The sequence below is a fragment of the Tiliqua scincoides genome, chromosome 2 (genome assembly GCF_035046505.1).
Source record: "Tiliqua scincoides isolate rTilSci1 chromosome 2, rTilSci1.hap2, whole genome shotgun sequence".
NCBI lineage: Eukaryota > Metazoa > Chordata > Lepidosauria > Squamata > Scincidae > Tiliqua > Tiliqua scincoides.
In genome coordinates, this window is record NC_089822.1 from 27999113 (window position 1) to 28021522 (window position 22410).

General features: G+C 41.0%; 1 protein-coding gene across 5 annotated transcripts in view; it reads left to right on the top strand.

Annotated features, from left to right (window-relative positions):
* MAST4 (microtubule associated serine/threonine kinase family member 4) overlaps positions 1 to 22410 on the top strand; it is a 248515-nt gene that overhangs the window by 187205 nt on the left and 38900 nt on the right. For all 5 annotated transcript variants that reach the window (XM_066616677.1, XM_066616679.1, XM_066616680.1 and 2 more), the window contains 4 exons: positions 3372 to 3439; positions 5583 to 5668; positions 20359 to 20567; positions 21810 to 21948. In XM_066616677.1, coding sequence (XP_066472774.1) covers positions 3372 to 3439; positions 5583 to 5668; positions 20359 to 20567; positions 21810 to 21948 — 502 coding nt within the window. The remainder of the gene's footprint in view (positions 1 to 3371; positions 3440 to 5582; positions 5669 to 20358; positions 20568 to 21809; positions 21949 to 22410) is intronic.

Sequence of the window (22410 nt, forward strand, 5' to 3'; positions counted from 1 at the left end):
ATTATACTGCAAGTCAGTAAATATAACATAAGCAGCATTTCCATCTGCACTGCTGCTTTCTAATATTTTTAGTTTTTTTAGTTTTTTATCTTGTGCTCTGGATCATGATGTCCAAACCTGTATCAATATAGCACATCAATGTGCCATGCAAATGCAAATTATTTTTTTGTTATCATTACTGAACCTTGATGCCAGGCTAGTGAATAATATACCTGAGGTCCTACACAGAAAATAGAATTTTCTAAAATTAGTCTTTCAAAGACTGCAATCCTAACCATACTTTCCTGAGAGTAAGCCCCATTGAACAAAATAGGACTTACTTCTGAGTAGACCTGGTTAGGATTGTGCCCCAAGTCTACGAAAGACTTAAAGCTTATTACACAGATATCACTGGCATGGTGTCTAAGTTGTGTACTGCTTCTTTTTATGGGTACATTGCAGTTGCATGTACATGACAGTTGATTCCTTTCTAAAAACAAATTAATTTAATAGTAGATACAAATATTTTCTTTTCATCTGTGAGCAAGGCTACTACTTTACACCTCAATTGAATTGTTTTTCAGTAGAAATGTTTAGGACTGCAACTATGATACTTTGTCTTCCTCCTTTACTGAAATAGTACCTTTCTTCAGTACCTTTTCTTCAAGTGAAATGATGCATGCAATACTTGGAGATAATGCCAGATAAATCTATACTGTACTTGAAGCAACAGCACAACAGATTCATCATTTATTGGAACCTGGTTGCTGTATTTCAGAAATGTTCCCTGAGGAGGAATTTTTCCCCATGGCTTTTAAATTACCATCTTTACCTTTTTGAATCATGAGTCTTTAGAAATGGTTTAAATCAATGAAATAAAAAAGCAGATGTTTAATGGTATTTAGATGAGTTTTAAAGAATGTCTTCAGGCATTGAGAAATGGTTCTTTAGCTCCCTGCTTCAAAAGCTGACTCTTGGTTTCATTCCATTAATACCTACTGTTTACAAATAATGTGTGTTTCTCAGATAATGGTTATTTTGCAAAGATATGTTTAAAGATGAGCTATTTTAATTTTCTATTTATGAATATAATTTTTGGATTGAAAAGGCTGTCACAATGCATTATAATGGCTCAGTTCTTACGAAGCAATAAAACCCCTTTTATCAGCACTTCTGCTAAAAAATCCCATAGTTTATGGTAAAGCTAATTCCAAATTTTAATGTGCTGTTATAGATGGCCTTTAAAGTAAGCAAAATACGTTGGTTTTTATTTTAAAAAACCCTCTGCCTATATAGTTGACTTGGATCACACTTATTTCTTCTAAATTTGAAAATTCTGCATCTTGGATTCATGAGTGTGCATTCCTTTTGTGTTTGCTGTTTATAAGTGAAAATAATCTACATATATATTCATTAATGGTTACTTTTATTAGCATAAGCTGTTTGTCATTATTAAGCCCTTTGTCATTTTATAAAATGCTACATTTTTGTATCTGTTCACTTGCTTATAAAGGTCCCATCCTATTACGTATATGAGTAATGCAGTTAAAAACGCTGAAATATTGATACCTTGCATAAGTATGCAATTACCTGTGTGCTTTGTACTGTTACATTCAAATCCTGAAGGTTATTGCATCTGTGATAATGGACACAGCAACTGTTCTGCTAGTATAATGTTATGACTGCAGTGTTAAGTGATATTTGATGCTATTTTATTGGCACAGCAGCCTCAGTAGACACTTCTATGTTAGAAATGGATGTACAAAATTTAAAATTGGGGGGCTGTTGGGCATAGAGAGAACTTACCACATGCCAATCTAAAGCCATACCACAACCACAGAGCTAACTATTTTAGCTTATGTTTGAATGAAGTTGACATATGCAGACAATATTTGAATGAAGTTGCAACAGTGACATAATACTGGATAAACCTGCCAAGCCTTGCTTATGTCACAGAACATGCTACAGTAGATAGCCCTGTTGATTTGTCAGTTTTGTGTTAGATATGCATATCTTTAAGTCTGGATGGTTGGTTAGTTAACAGTAACAATACATTCTGTCTTTCAAAAGAAAACAAAACTGCCTTTTGTGGCCCTTACATACAGTTCCAACACACAACTGGAATCTATATCAGGTGTTAAATAATGTAATTGATCGTTTTACCAAAATGACACTCGGCATCCATAGATCTTCAATGCCAAAAGAAAATCCTATGCCTCAATGGAAGGGAGATTCTATCAACTGGGTTCAATCAACAGGGTTTCTCAACCAGTGGTACTTGTACTACCAGTGGTACTTGAGGTGGTGTCCAGTGGTACGCACAAGACCCCCAGACCCCTATCACCTGGCAGCGAGACCAGCAATGGAACGTGACAAACTGCAGTAGGAGGCTTGGACTAGCAGGCAGAACTCCAGCATGTGCTTTTTGCATGCTCAAAAAAGCACTCCTGTCCACCCTGAGCCTCTTACCTGCTTCTGTCACATAGTTTATTCCCTCCCAGTCTGGAGTCCAGTGGTACTCCCAATAAGTAGACCATATGAAGTGGTATGGTAGGGGACAAACATTAAGAAACACTGTTCCACAGCTTATTTATGCATGAGAGCTTAGTTGAGAGTAAGCAAGCTTATTGTTAAGAGTCCCAACAAAACTGCAGTTGCTCTGAGGTAAAAGTGTTCTCACACAATTACTTGCATTGTACATTAACTACGTGACTTTTTTTTTATTAGTATTTTTCCATTTTCCTAAGCTTTCTCAGACAAAAAGCCCCAGAAATGTGAATGTTATCGTGACATCACATCTCCTTTAAGCATGGTTTTCAGTTTTGTCACCTTGGAGAAGTATTATAAAAATCATTGGGGGGAAAAATTGCAGTGTAGTCAGATTGTCCTAGGCACCTGTGTACTGTCAAGCTGCAGATAATGTATTTAACAATTACTGTTTTTAACATAGAGGGACTTCATGTGAAAAGCTTGTTGTTTTAAGGTACAATATAATTGAAATTCAAGGTGTGATCTTGTTCAACCTTGAATAAAATGTGTGTCTGTTAAGCACATTTTATTCCAGGCTGAACAGGATCCCATTTTGAAAGACGCACTTTTGAGTTAGTTGCACCTATGTAGGATATTTGAGCAGTTCTTACCAAGTTGTAGGAATAAATATAAACTTTTTCTCCTGTGATATTATTTATTAAAATACACTGGAAGTAAAGAGCAATCCATGCAGGTGATTTGTTTCCATTGGATATTAAATCTCTTACCGTGGTTTCTGATTCTTTCTTATTGAATAAAATTTATTTCCACAAAACACAAAAATGACTCCTTTAATCTTGTAGTTCAAAATTTTTTATAAGTGTGCAGATTGTAATCTGAATATACATTTTCTTTTTTTATAGAAATAGCTCAGTTAGCAAACTATGACAGTGGGACAGCAGCAACACCAGAAACTGATGAATCCATTAGTGTAAGTATTTTGTTACATGGATTAGATTTATATTGAGCTTAAAAGAAACGGTTATTTTAACTGTGTTGCTGGATGCTTTGTTTCATTAAGTTATTTTGTAAACTTTAATAACAGGTTTGTGTTTTCGGAAACTGTACAAATACTGCAGTTTCTTGGTGTTATTGAACATCTGTGTTTAGGGGTTAGTATCTTTGGACTGCATGGATTTTGGTTATCGAAGCGCATATGTTGTAAGCCGCCTTGAGTCCCTTTGGGGAGAAAGGCGGGATAAAAATAAAGCTGTTGTTGTTGTTATTATTGTTATTGTTATTGTTATTATAGCCCCCATATTAGCCCCCATATTATTTGGGTATATTGTAAAAAATGTACAAAAGGAAAGTTATATTAGTGTTATTGTAACAGTAAGCAAAATACAGGAGAATGGCTAACTGAACTGCAGTTCTGTAACTGAATCCAGAAATTACCCTCATCACAATCACATGAGTGATGATCTTCCATTTAAAGATTTGCCTCCATTTTCCCTTTAGGCTGGTGCAATAGAAAACCATTATACAGGATAATTTCAGTGTGGTACCCAGAAAATGCCTGCTGAATTTGGGCTGTAAACAAAGTATTGATTGCAAAAGTGTTGCCAGACTAATCTAGTAACTAATCTAGTACATCCCTTTGATGTGTGTTAGCTAGTTAGAAATATCCTGAGGAATAGAAATCATTATGTTTTATGTCTTTTTTAGTGGGTCAGTATGATGCAATGAATAGAGTGCAGGTATAACACAGGAAGATCATTTTCCCATATTCTCTTGGCTGTAAGGTTCAGCCTGTTGAATGAGAGTATTATGCAAATAAACGAGAGAATTGTAAAGTATTTAGTGCACTGATTTCAAATGTTGGGTTAGGCATTCTTCCTCATTAAGAGTGCTAGTCATGGTTAATGTTTCAGGCAGCAGTACATCATAATTAAGAGTAGAAGGGGAAGGCAGAGTCCATTTTCTCTGTGTGCAGAAAGGAATAGCACAATCTAGGGGCCTGATCATAACAGGTTACTATGGTGTCTCCACTGACCTGTAATCATTGAATATATTTGACAAATTAGGTATATGCCAAAAAGACACCAACAATAATTGGTAGGAGCCAAAGATATTGGCTTCTGAGTTAGCAGATGTCTAAATGAATGCTAGAAGTGTAAAGCAAAGAATTGGCTTTAAACCAATGGGTTGTATTAAAATCTAACTGTATGGAAGCAGGAAGTATTTCAGTCCATCTGGGTGACATATTGATTTTCACTGATTTGCCCCTCTTTTGGCAGTTTCTCATGCTTCAACTCAGTGTTGTTAGATGGTCCTACAAACTTCAGGAGTGGATTTTCAGGGGCTGTAAGGTACTGTGTGGGAAGAGAGGGCAGCAAACTTCCTTCGTCATACATTGTGGTAACCTCCTTCTCTATGCATTAGGGCAGTGGTTCTCAAACTGGGGCATCACAATGCCCCAGCTAGAGAGCCCTGACCTCTGCCCCCTTAAGGGAATCACACCACTCTGGAGGGGTACATGGGCTTGCTGTCACTTACCAAAACCTGCAGCAGCCTCCTGGGGGTCCAGGGAGCCCCTGCACCGGCCTCCACAGAGCTCTCCACACGGCAGAGTATGTAAAAATCACAATCGTGACTACTTTCAGTTTTGCGAATGCAAAACCGGAAGTGATCATGATTTTGAGGGTCTCTGCAGTGTGGGGAGCCCTGCGGAGGCAGGAGGCTGCTGCAGGCTTTGGTAAGTGGCAGCAAGTCCCTGTGCCCCTCCAAAGCAGTGCGATCCAAGGGATTGTGTCGCTACTTCCTTCCAACCCCGCACACACTTACTGTGGCTCAAACTTTCCATGAGAGTTTAAGAACTACTGCTTTAGGGTTAAGATACACAACCCAGTATGTGAAATTCATTTCCCTTCCCCACCAATGCATCCTGGCTCTAATTATGCCTTCAAGGTTGCTAAGACAAAGTGCACCAGTGAAGCCATATCTGGTAGATATAGAGTAGACCCATCAGTATTGTGCCCCATAGTTTATTGACTAGAATAACAGCACCCCCTTTTTATGTTTTCACCCTATAGTGCTTTGTTAGTGTAATTGGCTCTCTTTTTCTTATTTTAAAGAGTTCTAATGCAACCCTTAAACTTCGGAGGAAACCTCGTGAAATTGATTTTGAAACAATTAAACTGATTAGTAATGGAGCATATGGGTGAGTACTTCATTAAATCTTCATATACCTAATTTTTGCAACATTTTCTGCTTCTTGCGTTTAGGTTCATGCTTTTAAAAAGAATTTTTGATTCTTAATATTTTTCCCATTTTATTTTTTTGCAGTTTTCATAAAATTGTCCTTTTCAGAAGAAATTTAAAAATGTTACAAAAACCATAATCTGCTATGGCAGCATTTCTCAAACTGTGTATTGGGACCCACTAGGTTGGCCACGAGCCAATTTCAGGTGTGTCACGTAGCACCTAGCTCTACCACCATTGAAAATGCAGAGCTGAACATGCAGGGTAAAGAGCTGCTGGGCAGGGCGGGCTCCCGGTGGGAAAGAGGCATAGTGTGTTGTCCTGAATAGGTGGGAAAATTGAAAGCCGGGGCTGGGGTGGGGGGGTGGCCTGTGTGGTTGGAGAAGGATCTAAGTCTGCATTCTGCTTTGATTTCTGAGCTGGAATATTTGAATTCTGACATGATTGCACTGTATAATGGGACCTTTGGCTGATTGCGGAGTAGGTTTAAAGTCTGAATTGATTGTCTATGAGATCCACCTTTGTGGATTGTTATTTAATTAGGATAAGATATTTAAAATGGGAGTTCTCAAAGTAGCTCTTGTAGTGGGCCTTCCTAATCAACATAAATGTCATATGAGATTCAATATGTGTGTTTAATTTAGGATGCTTAATTTGCTTTTGCTTGCCATTTTTTTCTTACAGATTTGTTTGTAAGGAAAAATAAAAAAGGAAATGAATAGTCATATTGACTTTACAGTATGTTTTAAGGACTATGATGGAGGAACCTGCTGTATGAGAATTGAGGAGATCTCCTTGCCTCAAGCATTCTGTCAACAGGCAAGGCATTGAGGCTAGACATTGCTTGAGGCAAGGGTGTTGATGGGAGGCATGCAGCTCACTGATTTAGAGTGAATAGAACTAGGAGGCAGTGACTCAGTTCAGATATTAACAGGAAACAACAGATTCCGGCTACAGGTTGGGCATCCCTTATCCAAAGTGCTTGGGACCAGAAGTACTTTGGATATTGGCTTTTCTGTATTTCAGAATACTTCCAGATATGTAATGAGCTATCTTGGGGGTGGGGCCCAAATCTAAACACAGTAGCAAGATCAGCACAGCCATTCTTTCCCTGCACCTGCCATTAAAGGCAGGTATGAGGGGCGGACCATTAGCAAGATCAACGCAGCTGTGGATCAACTTGTCAGCGCAGGTACCACTGAGCAGCATAAAGGCAGACCAGCAGACCACCCCTCCTCCCCACTTCTCAACTCCCTCTTTTCTGTTTAGGTCTCGCCCATCCCACCCCTAGCTCTGTTGCCTCATAAGTGAAGCAGCAAGCCCCGGGAACAGATGATAGACCCATTAGTCTTGGCTTTGATGCATCAAAAGAAGTCAAAGGGCTGGAAAAGGATGACCTCCAATTTCTTCAGGAAATATTTGGGGCTGCTTTTGGTGTTGTATGAAACTGGTGAACTGAAGTTCCTCCATTGCTTGAGTCCAGTGGTTCCTGTTGGTGGTAGAATACAATCTTTGAAGGAAGAGCTGGAGTATCACAATCTCTCTCCCCCTGTTCCACCAGTCTTTCTTCCCCAAAACTTGTCATGATGAGTGTCATTTCAGTGCTAAAAAAAGTTGCGGTTTTTGCAGTACTGTAGATGTTAGAATTCCAGATGAGGGATGCCCAACCCGTACAAGAACAAGCCCTGGATAGTCACAGTTATGCATTTATTTTCCTTCCCCTTCCCTCTCCTCCATTTCTGTGCATCCGAGTTCCTTAAATCCCATTCATGAAAAGTCAGGAACTGTGGTTTAACTCACTTTCATATCAGGTTGTAAAAACTAGAGTTGAAAGTTGGCTTCACATTCTGCTTTGGTAGCCAAAGTTAAGCCATAGTTCCCAGCTTTGCACAAGTTATGAAGCCAGTGTTGAAAGAAACCAATATTGACAGGTAATGGCTTTGTGACAGAGCTGAGGAGGTAAAGGAAGCCCATGTTTCTCTAGGATTCATTCACGTATCAAGAAAGCACAGTTTCCCATTGCGTTTTTACCCAGTGTGTTACTCACCTAGAAGAATTTGTGCAAGTGGAGTCTATAGTGGTGGGGGATCATCCAAGCAATTTTCTGCAGACTTGTCAGGTCTGCTTCATATTTTGACGGTCTTGCAATTAACTGAGCATATTCTAGAAATAAGAAGTCTGGCTAGAATTTGAAAATGAATGAAGGTTTATACATATCTGTGTTGTATGATACTTTACTGTATTTTATAACAATTTAAACTTTGTAATCAAAACTTTTATTTTTTTATGTTAACATAAATGCCTTGAAAATGTATTGCACAGTATCATTTCATATTTGTAATGGAATGAGCAATTCCAAGCAGATAAATGAATTCTCACCCTGTAGCACTTTATTTTGGGGAATCAACTTCTGAACTTTGCATTCTTCTGCCACTGTCACTTATGCTCTCATAAAATGCATTGTTTTGTGCAATATTCAACAGTGTTTGAGATTCTTTTTTCCCATAAAGTGTGCAAATAACCAAAGATGAGTACATGAAGTCCCTTTGCTTTCAGCAGTAAATGTTTGAGCACATGTTGAACTGCATGTTGAATGGCACTTAAAAGTGCTTAGCTTTTGCTGAATTGTGCTCCTAGTATTTTTTTCACTGTTAACCATTCAGTGAACAGTGACACTAATAGTTTTCAGTGTTTACTCTGATAATAAAGTTATACCGGCACTAAGTTCAAAAGGTCAGAATTCTGGTCACTGGTGGTGCTCAGTCAAAGATTTGTCTCATTTGCCTTAAGTTGGAAATGTACTACATTAATAATACGAGATCTCACAAGAATTTTAGTATAGTTAAACAATAAAGCCCACTCCTCTTGTGAAAGCAATGCAGTAAACTTTCTTCATAGGTACTTAATGCTGTTTATTACTAGTATAAATTGAAGATAAAGTTTATGTTGCTGTGAGACAATGTTTTTCCTTTCAATGTTTTCCAGATCATTAATTTTCTAAGATATCATAAATGGGTGAGCTCCTGTTTATGGTTCATTGATTTATTATTTGGAATGTCATTTGGTATATTTTTGTGATGTAGCTCATTAATGATTTTATTATGGTATGTAGCATTCTATTTCTTCCAAGGATATAATGAAAGCATTCTGATAGAGCCAAGCATTCAGTTTGGTGGTGGTGGGCTGTGTGTGTGCTTTACATAAAGCCATTCAATTTGTTTGTTTGGTTTTGCTTTGGATTTTGGTGCCTTCATTAGTGAATTAAAATGCTCTTTTTCAAAATATAATTGTTAGTCTTGGCATCCTTTGGCAGAGATTTGTCAGATGCTTTAAACTTAATGAGTGTAAATGTGAACTTTTAAAAATAAGTTTCAATAAATATTTTTTTAGAACTCATGGTCATAATTGGGAAATTCATTTGTAGTGTAATTAAATGGCTTTACAGTAGATTAGGAATGCCAGCCTATTGGGAATGAGTAGTTGGGTATATACAATAAGTTAAACTAGCTGTGAATCAGTAAAAATGTGAGTTGTTGACCAAGTCATTAATGGCCTCTCAAGCTGTCTGTCTTAGACTGTCTCTTCAAGCCAGATTTTTTCCCCTTATCTATAATGTTTTTGTATGTGCAATATTTTTTCCTCTCTTAAAATTATTTCAACTTTGAACAGAAGTTTCATTATGTTTCTTTCGTGGTTACATAATTGCAGTTGTTGTATACTAGAGTTTTGAATTGCCTCTCAAGAGACCTCAAATTTTCCTAGTGTGTACCAGTATAATAAGTGTTGGAGCTGATACATTGTCACCGGGGCACAGCTCAAGCACCAAGGGTCTCCTCAGGATCAAGGGTCTCCATAAGAGTAGGGAAGCCAAATAAGTACGACCAGGATCCAGCCCCCATGCAAGGGGCCTACCTGCCAAGGGTCACATGGCTGGAAGGGGTGGAGTCAGGGAAACCAGCTGCTGGGCTCATAAGGAGCTCAGCAGCTGTGGGAGCAGGAGTTTCCTTCCTGGGCTCTGGCTTTGGAAGGAGGGCCAGGGGAAGCAACCCTGGTACTTACCTTAGACCTATGCCTGGCCTGGATAGGGTCGGAAAGGCCCCTAGCCAGGGTAATCCTTGGGGGAAAGCCCAAGAAGGCCCAAGAAGGAAGAAAGACCCCAGACGCCGGGCTTGTGAAATGCGTCCTGGAGAGTCTCCTGTCTGGCTCCCGACAACCTGAGGGAAGCCTGGGGAACCCAAGGGAAATGGCATCCTGTACCTTGGGCCAGTGAGGCTGGCTAAATAACACCTGGGGTCTTGTGAAACAAAAAGACCCTGATAAGTGTAAAATCGATAATGAGAATAAACCATGTGCATAGACCATCTTCACCGGCTCCTCGCCTCCTTACGTGTCGGGGTAAGTCAGCTGCCACCTGTACCGGTTTGGCAGAAGCACCATTCCTTGGCTTCGCCCAGGGGATGAACGCAACATACATTCAGAAAAGAGTGATTTCTGTTGCTTGCTAAAAATGCTGTTGCGACAGGGAGGAACAGTGATGGTTGTACCAGCCACTTTTTAAAAAGGAAATATTTAAGTACTGGTTTTTCTTAGGTATATTGTTGTTAGTAATTTGAAAATGATCCAGGTGCTTCTTTCACCTTTAGATATTTTCTTGAGTTAGGAGAACATTTTGGATGGCCCAGTCCTAACTCCCCACTTGGCAATGCAGCGGTACTGGCATGGTTTCAGCTGCATCTTGTGGGAGTTTTTGACTGCTGGAGGTCTGCTCAGGGTAAGGGGACATTTGTCCCTGTGTCCCAGAGTAAGCTGCAGCTGCTGCCACTGTCAACCTGAACCCACACCAGCTAGATTGCTGGTGCAAGTCCACATTGCCCAGGAAGGTGTTTCAGACCAGGAAGGGGATTAGGATTCAGCATGTGTTGCTGTTGCCAATCCCACCCTCCTCTTGGGCCTGATCCACTCTCCTGCCTACCCCATCATGGCTCTGTTACACCCACTCCCTGCCCTCTGCATGGGCTTTCCTTTTCTGATGGATCTCTGTCAATCCACCTCTGTGTGCTTTTTGATTGTTTTGTAGCAGCCAACACCAGTGGAACACATACTATGCAGGCAGGCAGCCCATTAGGATTGGGCTGTTATGTTTTAAGATGGCTTGTGGTATTTAGAAGGCACCGGCACATATGCCATTTAATTTGTACAGATAAATAATATAGGTGTTAATGGTAATCGGTTTTCACACTTGGAATAATTTCATTAAAAAGTCGAAACAGATATTCTTGCCAAATGAGCCTTTGTTCTGACAAAGGGCTATTTCTGTTTAGAGCACAAGAAGGAAATATTTAGCATGCCTCAACCACTTTTTACCATTTACTTGATTATTCAACAATATTGCATCAATATGTAATGGATGGGAGTAGGGGAGAACTGCCATGCTCTAGCAAAGACAGTTGTGTTGCTGTTTGTCTAGTTTTTAAACAAAAGCTATTTACATTGAACAAAATGTATTACATTAAACACAAACTATTTAGGTTATGCCACCCTGCAATTTAACAAAACTCCCTTGGTGACTCTCAAAAACCACAGAACAAAACATTCACAAGCATCCCATCACTGCCTACACACAACAGTTCAGGACACCCACTGACTCCCTAGGATCAGATGACATAGTGAGACAGAACTGGGTATCACCTGCATACTGGTTCTCTAACCATAAATTCTCTAACAACCTCTGCCAATAGTTTCATGTAGCTGTTAAACAGCATTGGAAACAAGGTGGAACTTTTGCAGTGTCCCAAAAACAGAGGTCATGAAGCTGAGCAATAGTTCTCTAGAAATACCTTCTACACTCTTCCCACAAGATAGGGCCAGAATCAGTACAGCCTGGAGGGACTATACTGAAGCATATTGATATTGAACCATGGATGCTGAGAGGTCTAGCAGAACCAGCAGGAATGCATTCTCCCTGTCTCTTTCTTGTCTCTAACCAAGTGACCAAGGAAGTTTCATTTTCCTGCTTGATGGTGTCACTTCTGGCCTTGACATCACTTCCAAGGAAATGGCATCACTTCCAGTGGGTCCTGACAGATTGTCATTCTAAAAATGGCATTCTAAAATCAGTACTAAAATGTTTGAGAACCACTTTTCTCATTTCAAAGTGTAATAAAGCCTTTGTCAAAGTGTCCACCTTGGGTGACTGGAAGATCCCAGGAGTCACCTGGAAACAGAGTGGACCATATTCACCAGTCCACCAAACCTTCAGAAGTTAGACTAGGGGTGTTAAACTTGCTTCATGTAGCAGACCAAATAGCATTCATGATGCCTAGTGAGGTCAGGAAGTGATGTCATTAAGCAGGTGATGATGAGAAATAAGCTCTTTTTCACTGAGGAACTCATTAGCTACACAGAAGATAAAATACCTGTGGGGCCTCCGTTTCCACAAATTGTGTATCTGCAAATTGTATATCTGTGGATCTGGCTCAAGACAGGTCACCTGGACCCACCTTGAGCCAGATTTTGCTCCACCGAAGCCCTCTGGAGCTGTGCCTCAGCAATGCCTCACTTCTCTCTTTCACACCTGTCTTGATCTGCATCTTCCACCATACTGTACCTCACCTACTAAGGCCACCTTCTTTCTCTCTTTCTCCTGGAGCCTCAGCAGAAGTGGCCTGTATGAAAATTGGGCGCTGCTAGTGTCACCTTCTCAGTGGTGCCACTTCTGCCAACAGGTCACTTTGAAGCTCACAGCTGATGGTGGTGCTGGGAGATCCCATTTATCATGGGGATCAGATAAAGAACTTCCCCAGGTCAGATCTGGCCTGCAGGCCTTATGCTCAACACCCCAAGTAAGACACCCCTGCAGTAGATCTAAATCCAACCAGAAAGTGATCTTCCATGACAGTGGAGTCATAACAAACTCCTACCCACTGATCTCTCATATGTTTAGCAACAACTGGCCTCAAAGCATACCCTACTATATAACTGGGACCCAATATTGAAACAGTCCCATGATTACCATGGTTACAGAGCAGCTGTGAAGTTCTGAGCTACTTACATTAGAAGGGCCTCACTATGGACTTTGAAATCCCACAAGGTAATAAACTGTAATAAATCTCCGAGACCATCCCCGCCAACTGAGGCAGAAAGACAGGTGTATAGTGAGTGGCTGATACACTAGCAGAATCCCAAGGGTGCAAACAGTTAACACTCTTGAATTGCACGACAGGGTGTTTGGACAGGGAGATGGAATTGTGATAGATCACTGCAACTCTCTCTCCCAGACACCTAGAATTGGGTGTGCTGCAAGAAACAACAGGAACCCACAGGGAAAACTGGGGGAAGATTAACTCCTCTTGCTTCATCCGTTCAGGTCTCTGTGACACATGCCAGCTCAGTGTTGCTCATCAGGGATAATATCCTGGATGGCTATGATCTTGCCATTTGCTAACCGTCATATCTGGGAGTGAATTGTCAGTACATGCAGGATAACCCCGCTTGGTAAAAGAACCTGAAAGGAGAACAGCTGTTAACATCCTTTCTCCTGCAATGGCCTGCTAAGCGTTCACTGCCTCTAGCTGTCACTCTCTGTATTGAAGCCCCTCAGGCCCCACACATCTTAACCAGACACATAGCCCACTCTCCTTCAACATACAACACAGTCCCCTAGGAACACCACTGATCCCTGCTAAATAGCAGCTGTAAGCTGTTCCACACAATAGCCCCCCCAAAAATGGCGCTGCTTTTATCATTATCTTCCTGTCCTCCTACAGACCCACTTCCCATGTGCCCCACACAACTCCCCTCTCTGGGGCTTGTGGACCAAGTCTAAATTAGGTGGTAGCCCAGTTTGGACTGGAGAAATAATGGGTAAGCCCATTAATGCATGTAGCAGGCCACAAGAGAAAACCTACTGTTATGCTGTCCCTTGCATCCACATAAGAATCATTGTTATAGACAAAAATATGCTTTCATAACATTAAAGTTGTCAGTGGCAGGGAGGAAGCATTACTGTGTGTTAATGTTCTTTGAGAGTTTGTGTGAACATAACTGACTGATGAACAGTGTCTTCTGCAACATTTGCTTTAGTTAGAATACTAGTCTGGTGCCTGGGCATAAGTATCCTTAAAATACATTTGTCTCTAGAAACTAAAGAATAGATAGGTGAATATCTAAATAGGGGAGAGAAGCACATAGGCAGCCTTGCTTTGTTTGGGGTTTAACTGCAAAGTTTGTGACCTCTTTAGCTCTGGGAATAATCGCAAAGAAAAGCAGAAGTGCATTACTAGCGATGCATTGCACGTAGATGCCTATTGTTTAATCATAACCCATTATTTCTCAAACAATTCCTTTGAATACAAAAACTCTGTATTAGAAATAGGAAAAAAAATAAAAATGGAATTAAAACTATAAAATGAAAATGAAAGTAACAGAGAAGAGGAAAGCCAATTAGATTAGGGGAAAAATGTTTAGATGTTGGTTGAGGCTGCAGGAACCTCAAACCAGTATTAATTTTTAACGTGTCTGGTCTGCACAAAATACAATCTTCCAGTTGCTTATAGGCAGTGAATTTGGCTTAAGTTTTCATACAAACAAGGAACTGAGGAAAGGATTTCAAGTAAGTGTTGTCCATGACCCTGCCCACCTTTCATTTTAAGCACATGCCAGTCGATACAGAGCCATTCATTGTGTGAATGTAGCCAGAGCAATGTCTGCTTTCTTTCTGTGGAATATTTCCTGGTCAAAAAATATCATTTGCACTAGTTTTCTGTTCTTAGTATCGGTTGTTATGGGACTAGAAGATCCAGTAGGATCTTTGCAGCTGCAAAGATCTTTTGCATTATTGGAAGTTTTCAGGCAGAGGCTGGATGGCCATCTTGTCAGAGATGCTGCCCGTGCTGAGCAGACAGTTGGACTTAATGACCTGCAAGACCCCTTCCATTTTTAGGTTCATAGTTTTCATATCAGGGTATTTTATTTGTTCAGTTTTACACAGAACCACTATTTTTGTTTAGGTTGAGCATCCATCACAGTTCTTGAACAACCCTTCTCTGTATATAGTCTGTTAATTATTCCACACTGTGAATCTGTGTCTGATTATTTGAAACTTGATTTCATGAAACTTGATTATTTGAAACTTGATTGGACATTTTGTATACTTTAATCTATGGACTTCAGATTAGTAGTCTTTTGACAAGTCTATGGCATGCAAATAATTCCCAACAAATATTATTCTCAGGGGCTCTGAAATCAAGGGAAACGAGGCATAACTTCAAGTTTAAACAGGGCTGAACAAATTCAATTTGTTCATACTGAGCAAGTTCAATGGATCTTGACAGTGCAAAGAAACACAAGAGATAGTGACCCAAACCCTGGAAAAATACATATGCATAAGTACCTGTGTGTGTGAGGGGGAGAGAGACACACACACAATTGTGAGGCGATGGAAAAATCACTAGATTGAGTAACACAACTTCAGCTTCAGTGGAGAATTACATGTTCTAGAGTGTAAAACTACAGGAGGTACAAAGGGTATGATGTGATTCATATTTTGCCTAAGGCACAATCTCATCCTAGTTTCCATGTGATTCAATCTGTTTTATCTTCACTACATTGAAATATGATTTGTTAAAAGATGAGAGAGATCAAAGAAAAGCAGTTCTCAGAAAATTATCTTAAAAGTGGTAATAAGAGAAGCAACTTTGTCCAGGTGTAAAGAGGTGAGGAAAATCAAGATGAGAGAGCTTCTTAATATATAGGAAGAGTGATAAAACTTTTTGGCATTTTTAAAATAAGTTTTTTAAAAAATCAAATTAGAAGGTTAATTCATTGTTGTTTTCTCATTTCTCATACATTTTGTTCATTTTTAAATTGGGTTTTTATTCCCCTTTTTAAAAACCATAGCGGCTTACAAAATATTTGCAAATACTCAATAAAACAGCAGCATTAGGATAATGAAAAAACAAATAAAAGTAATAAAAATAAGTCATTGGCAAAGTATCCCAATATAACATCAAGCCGCCATTGAAAGCAATGCCAAATAAATACATCCTGAGATATACCTTATCTAGTCTGAGCTTTAGAGATTAGAATGACCCTGAACAGTTGAGTTGAAATATTTTTAAGCATGTCAACAGTTATAAGATTTCCCCCAATAGCATTTAAAGTGTCAGAGTGGTTACAGAAGAAGCATGTCTTCTGTGGCTATTTTTACTAAGTGAATTAAACAATGGAAGCTCTGTCCAGTTACTACTTTTTATGTTCCGTTTGTTGGCTTAGACAACAATAAACCTGTTAGTTTTATCACGGAGAAAATGAATCAGAGGCTAATAACACACATAACTCAGCCACTGCTGAGCTGATTCAGCTGCTGCTCATCTTCCGCAGTGTGGATGCATTCAGTTTGTGTGTGACATCAGTGTCGCTGAGTCAAGTGAACTACTTTCACAATTGGCAGTGAGTACTGTGGTTGTTTCCTCATGAAGCTCCTCTCCTTGTGTTTCATATATATATATAATTGTGGGAAGTCAGAAGTTGCTATTGAGTCATAAATATGATTGGAGAAGAGGCAATTAGGATCATTTATAAAACTGCTACGTCAGTTTTTCTAACTGAGGTGTCACGTCGGTTCAAAAAAAAAAGAAAAGAATTCTGGAATAGCTATCAAATATTTATTTTTATCTATTTTAAAGAAGCATACCTTTTGGTAAACATTATCCCTAAGGATCCCACTCGCTGGTGTGCAGCAGAGTGAAACTGCAAACAAAGCGACTGTATCACACGAAAAGGGAAGGAAGACCTCGCATTGATACGAGCAAGACCCGGGATCAGAGAAAAGTGGAGGAATTTGCACGAGCGCTTGAGGAATCTCTTCCAGGCCCGGTCGATGCAAACGCATCCAACAGATGGGAACATTTCAAGAATGCCGTTTACAACACCGCCTTGTCCATATTTGGCAAGAAGACCAACAAGACAGCAGACTGGTTTGAAGCCCACTCTGAGGAGTTGACACCAGTCATTGAGGAAAAGAGGAGAGCTCAAGCAGCATACAAGGCCTGTCCCAGTGAGCGCAACCTGCAGGTCCTCCGAGGTGCTCGCAGCAAAGTCCAGCAGACTGCCAGGAGATGTGCTAACGACTACTGGCTCCAGCTCTGTTCCGAGATACAGATAGCAGCTGACACGGGCAACATCAAGGGGATGTATGATGGTATCAAGCAGGCCCTAGGTCCAACACAGAAGAAAATTGCCCCTCTGAAGTCTGCAACAGGCGAGGTCATCCAGGATCGGGTGCAGCAGATGGAACTCTGGGTGCAGCACTACTCTGAGCTATATTCCAGAGAAAATGTAGTCACCGAAGAAGCGCTGAACAACATTGAGTGCCTGCCTGTGCTGGAGGAGCTTGACAGTGAACCAACCCTAGAAGAACTTCACGTGGCCCTGGACTCCCTTGCCTTTGGCAAGGCACCTGGAAAAGACAGCATCCCTGCTGAAGTCCTAAAGTGCTGCAAAGAGATCATCATCACTGAGCTGCATGAAATCCTTTGTCTCTGCTGGAGAGAAGGTGGAGTACCTCAAGACATGAGGGATGCAAACATCATCACGCTGTACAAGAACAAAGGCGACAGGGGTGACTGCAACAACTACCGTGGCATCTCTCTCCTTAGCGTTGTAGGAAAGTTGTTTGCCCGAGTTGCACTAAAGAGGCTCCAGGTACTTGCAGAGAGCGTTTATCCAGAATCACAGTGTGGATTCCGAGCCAACAGGTCCACCACTGATATGGTATTCTCCCTTAGACAACTGCAGGAGAAATGCAGGGAACAACGACAGCCACTCTTTATAGCCTTCATAGATCTCACGAAGGCTTTCGACCTGGTCAGCAGGGATGGCCTCTTCAAGATTCTCCCCAAGATTGGATGTCCACCCAGGCTCCTCAGCATCATCAGATCCTTCCACAAGGACATGAAGGGCACTGTTGTCTTTGATGGCTCCACATCAGACCCCTTTGACATCCGAAGCGGCGTGAAGCAGGGCTGTGTTCTTGCACCAACCTTGTTTGGGATCTTCTTCGCTGTCCTGCTGAAGCAGGCCTTTGGAACTACAACAGAAGGCATCTATCTCTGGATCAGATCAGAAGGAAAGCTCTTCAACCTCTCCAGACTGAGAGCAAAGTCCAAAGTCCAGCTGAAATGTCTGTGTGACTTCCTCTTTGCCGACGATGCAGCTATCACTATCCACTCTGCCAAAGATCTCCAGCAGCTCATGGATCGTTTTAGCAAGGCCTGCCAAGATTTTGGACTGACAATCAGCCTGAAGAAAACACAGATCATGGTTCAGGATGTGGACTCACCTCCCTGCATTACAATCTCTGCGCATGAACTGGAGGTTGTCCATGACTTTGTGTACCTTGGCTCAACAATCTCCGACACTCTTTCTCTCGATACCGAGCTAAACAAACGCGTTGGTAAAGCAGCTACCACGTTTTCCAGACTCACAAAGAGAGTCTGGTCCAACAAGAAGCTGACGGAACATACCAAGATCCAGGTCTACAGAGCTTGCGTCCTGAGTACACTTCTGTACTGCAGCGAGTCATGGACTCTTCACTCACAACAGGAGAGGAAACTGAATGCTTTCCACATGCGCTGCCTCCGACGTATTCTCGGCATCACCTGGCAGGACAAAGTTCCAAACAACACAGTCCTGGAACGTGCTGGAATCCCTAGCATGTATGCACTACTGAAACAGAGACGCCTGCGTTGGCTCGGTGATGTCGTGAGAATGGATGATGGCCGGATCCCAAAGGATCTCCTCTATGGAGAACTCGTGCAAGGAAAGCGCCCTACGGGTAGACCACAGCTGCGATACAAGGACATCTGCAAGAGGGATCTGAAGGCCTTAGGAATGGACCTCAACAAGTGGGAAACCCTGGCCTCTGAGCGGCCCACTTGGAGGCAGGCTGTGCAACATGGCCTTTCCCAGTTTGAAGAGACACTTGGCCAACAGTCTGAGGCTAAGAGGCAAAGAAGGAAGGCCCATAGCCAGGGAGACAGGCCAGGGACAGACTGCACTTGCTCCCAGTGTGGAAGGGATTGTCACTCCCGAATCGGCCTTTTCAGCCACACTAGACGCTGTTCCAGAACCACCTTTCAGAGCGCGATACCATAGTCTTTCGAGACTGAAGGTTGCCAACTAAGATCCCTAAGGAGGCTTGCAACGATAGCAATAATCATAAAGGCTCAGTATCAACCCTTAGACCTATGGCAGAGACCAGAGGGAACGTCCTTCATGTTTGCAGTTCAAGAGCAAGTGGCAGTTGGAAAAGAGTATTCTTTCTGGTAGGGGTATAGGGAAAAAGCTTCCCACAGCTGCTTTTTCTCTGGGCATTGGATGGGTCCAAGCCTGGTCTGCCCCACTGCTGTGAAGTTACCCTTTCTACTTTTTGACACATGCATAATAGGCACACTGGGGAATAGTATTGGAGCGCAGGGATCCTCTGTAGAGGCCAATGGCACAGCTTCATGGTACAGCAGGGAAGGACAAGGGTGGAAGGTGCACCAAAGAACATTATTGTGGGGATAATTAATAGCAGGAAAGGGGGAATCCAACATAAAACAGTGTCTAACTAAGAGTGCTCGTTTGCTCACAGTTAGATAGACAAGACATCATCACTGTTTCTAAACACTCATTCATGACTAGTCACTAAGTGTAAGTTTGATTGAGTTTGGACATAGTGTTGATGGGGACATTGGGGATTTTTGTTGTTGTTGTTAAAACTTTTTTTTTAAAGCTTTCTCGCAACCTATGGAGCTGAGGCCTCTTCCTATTGGTCTAGGAAATGTTTATGTTACTGGTGTCCCAATAATATGATCCTTAGGGTGCAATCCTATCCTGTGCTGGAAAAAGGCAAGCCAAGGTGGCGCAAGTCTGAGAGTGGAGCGACTTGAAGCCGCTCCAATCTCCCCAGGAACAGGGGTTGGGATCTGGTGTAACAGCTGGATACCAACCCCACCTCCTGCTCTCCACCTGCCTGTCCCCAGGGCCACCAACCGCTCACCCTCCCCCCACCAATACATCCCTCCCTGCCCCCTCCCCACCTACCTCAGAGCTTTGCATCAGCCCAGTCGGGCCGATGCAAGACTCGGTGCCTTTGTCAGCACAGAGGCTTGTTCCAGCCTTCGCAGGCCAGCGCACCTTTGCACCGGCCCAAGCCCAGGTCAGAATAGCACCCTTACTCTATCAGGGCCCAATCCTATCCAGCTTTCCAGTGCTGATACAGCCATGTCAATGGATTACGCATTGCATTCTGTGATGGTGAAGAAGTCAGGGAGACCTCCTCAAGGTAAGGGAATGTTTGTTCCCATACCTCAGAGCTGCATTTTGACTGCATCTGCGCTGGAAATTTGGGTAGGATTGGGCTCTGAGATGCCCTGCACGAAGTACATGTGTTTACATTTGCATGTTCTCTGCATTCCTTGAAGGGAATAAAAAAATAAACTAGGCAACAATGATGGTCTTTCTGGGAGGAAGGGGTTGCAGCTTTTCCAGTGGATTTTTGTCCTTTATTTCAATGTTAAACATTTCTTAGTATTGCAGTTGTGTATCTATTACAGTACTAAATGCAGCCTCATCCTGATACCTTTTTATTTACTTTTTTCGCAGTGCTGTGTATTTGGTTCGGCATAAAGAAACTAGACAGAGATTTGCCATGAAGAAGATTAACAAACAGAATCTCATTCTTCGAAACCAGATTCAGCAGGCTTTTGTTGAGCGTGATATCCTGACATTTGCAGAAAATCCATTTGTAGTCAGCATGTATTGTTCCTTTGAAACCAGACGCCATTTGTGCATGGTCATGGAATATGTAGAAGGTATAGTATTTGTTCTACAACCAATAATAGTGACAAAGAAGAGCAAGTTCAATGTTATTTACACTACAAATTTCCATTCCTCAGTATATGCAGTGAGTGCTGCTGAAGATGTTGCTGAATTTCATAATTCTTTATGAATCATGACAAATATTGAACCTTGGCAACTCATAACGCTCCTCTTAAAAATTAAGTAAGCATTGATACTCCCTCCACATTATCTGGTTCAGATTCTAACTCAAACAAGAAATCCTTCCACCCAGCAGAAAGTTGGGTTGTCTGTACGTTCCCCCACAGCAGCAGCCTACATGCTAGGACACCCAGAAAATAATTTTTCCCCAAGTGTGAACGCTTTCTCAGGGCTCCTAGCACCTGGTTAACTTGGGACAACATTCCAGGTAGCGGGGGAAAGAGAAACAGAAACATGCACAAGTCACTATTAGGGAGAGATTGGAAGACTCATGGGTGTTGTTCGGGGGAGAAATCAAAAGCTCTTGTCCTCCTGATGATATCATTGGGAGCAAAATGCAGTCAGATGTGGCTTATAATTTTGCTTTGAAATAACCAAGCTTTTTTGGAAAATAGCTTAGTTAGCCAAGCTTAATTACAAATTAAATCCATGGAAGTTTTATCAGTACTGGAAATCAATAGAAAGGCATTTCTGCAGTTTCTTCTCCAGGTTTTCTCAAGCTTGTGTTGCAGTCGCCTCACAGTGCCATGCATTCATACTGAAATAAGGTGACTTCTCTTGGGGGCGGAGGGGACACATCTCTTAGTGGATCTGTGTAAAAATGCTAGCTGAGTGTTAATAGACTGTTGTGCTGCTGTACATTCATTATGACTATGTATATTTGTTCATAATTATTTTACTAGGACCTTCTAAATTGTATGCTACCATATGAACATTTTATTTTTTATAGTGAGATATAAATATGTAATGTAAAATAATTCTTGTGCTAAATGGAAAATATGGAAAGAAGACACATGTACGATGCTATATGTGATAATTTTGGTGCTATATGTGTATATAACAGGGTTTTTTAAAAAGTATTTTAATTTTCTTTATACAAAGGTTATTTTAAGTACTATTGTTTTTCGAACCTAAATAGTTCCTATAACACTCAATTATATTGGTTTGGCTATTTGCACTCCTTTGGGTGCTCACTCCTTCATTATACTTGCAGGTGCCAAACTAAAACTTGCTACCGGTGTGGAATAAGCTTATTTATAGACTTCATTTTGCAGGTGGGGACTGTGCAACATTAATGAAAAATATGGGTCCATTGCCTGTAGACATGGCCAGGATGTATTTTGCCGAGACTGTTCTAGCATTGGAATATCTCCACAACTATGGAATAGTGCACAGGGATTTGAAACCAGATAAGTATGTATATTTAATAAAACTACAAGAAAACAGTTGCCTTAAAACTAGATATATAGAATATGAACTTTCATAGGAGAGTGGTTATTGTAATAAATTTAAAATTCACACTATAATACACTAATGCTCATTTAAATGTTTTCTTTTTAAAATTACTGTAATTATAATGAATGTTAGATGTTCTTTCTTGTACAGTATTTTATTTTAAGCAACACTGAACTTTAAGAATACCATGAAGTTGTAGATGGATTCGTTTGATAGTTGAGATAGACATTTGTTGTGTTCAGGCTTTTTCCAATATTCAGTACAGCATAACTATTATAATTTTTCTTAGTAAGAAAAGAATAGCCCAGTTCTGCCCCCTCCCTTAAAAATTTTTTTAAATTTGTGATGCACATAATACAATGAAAACATTATAAATCAAAATATCAGTAATATCAAAATATCAGTACAACACTGTGTTAA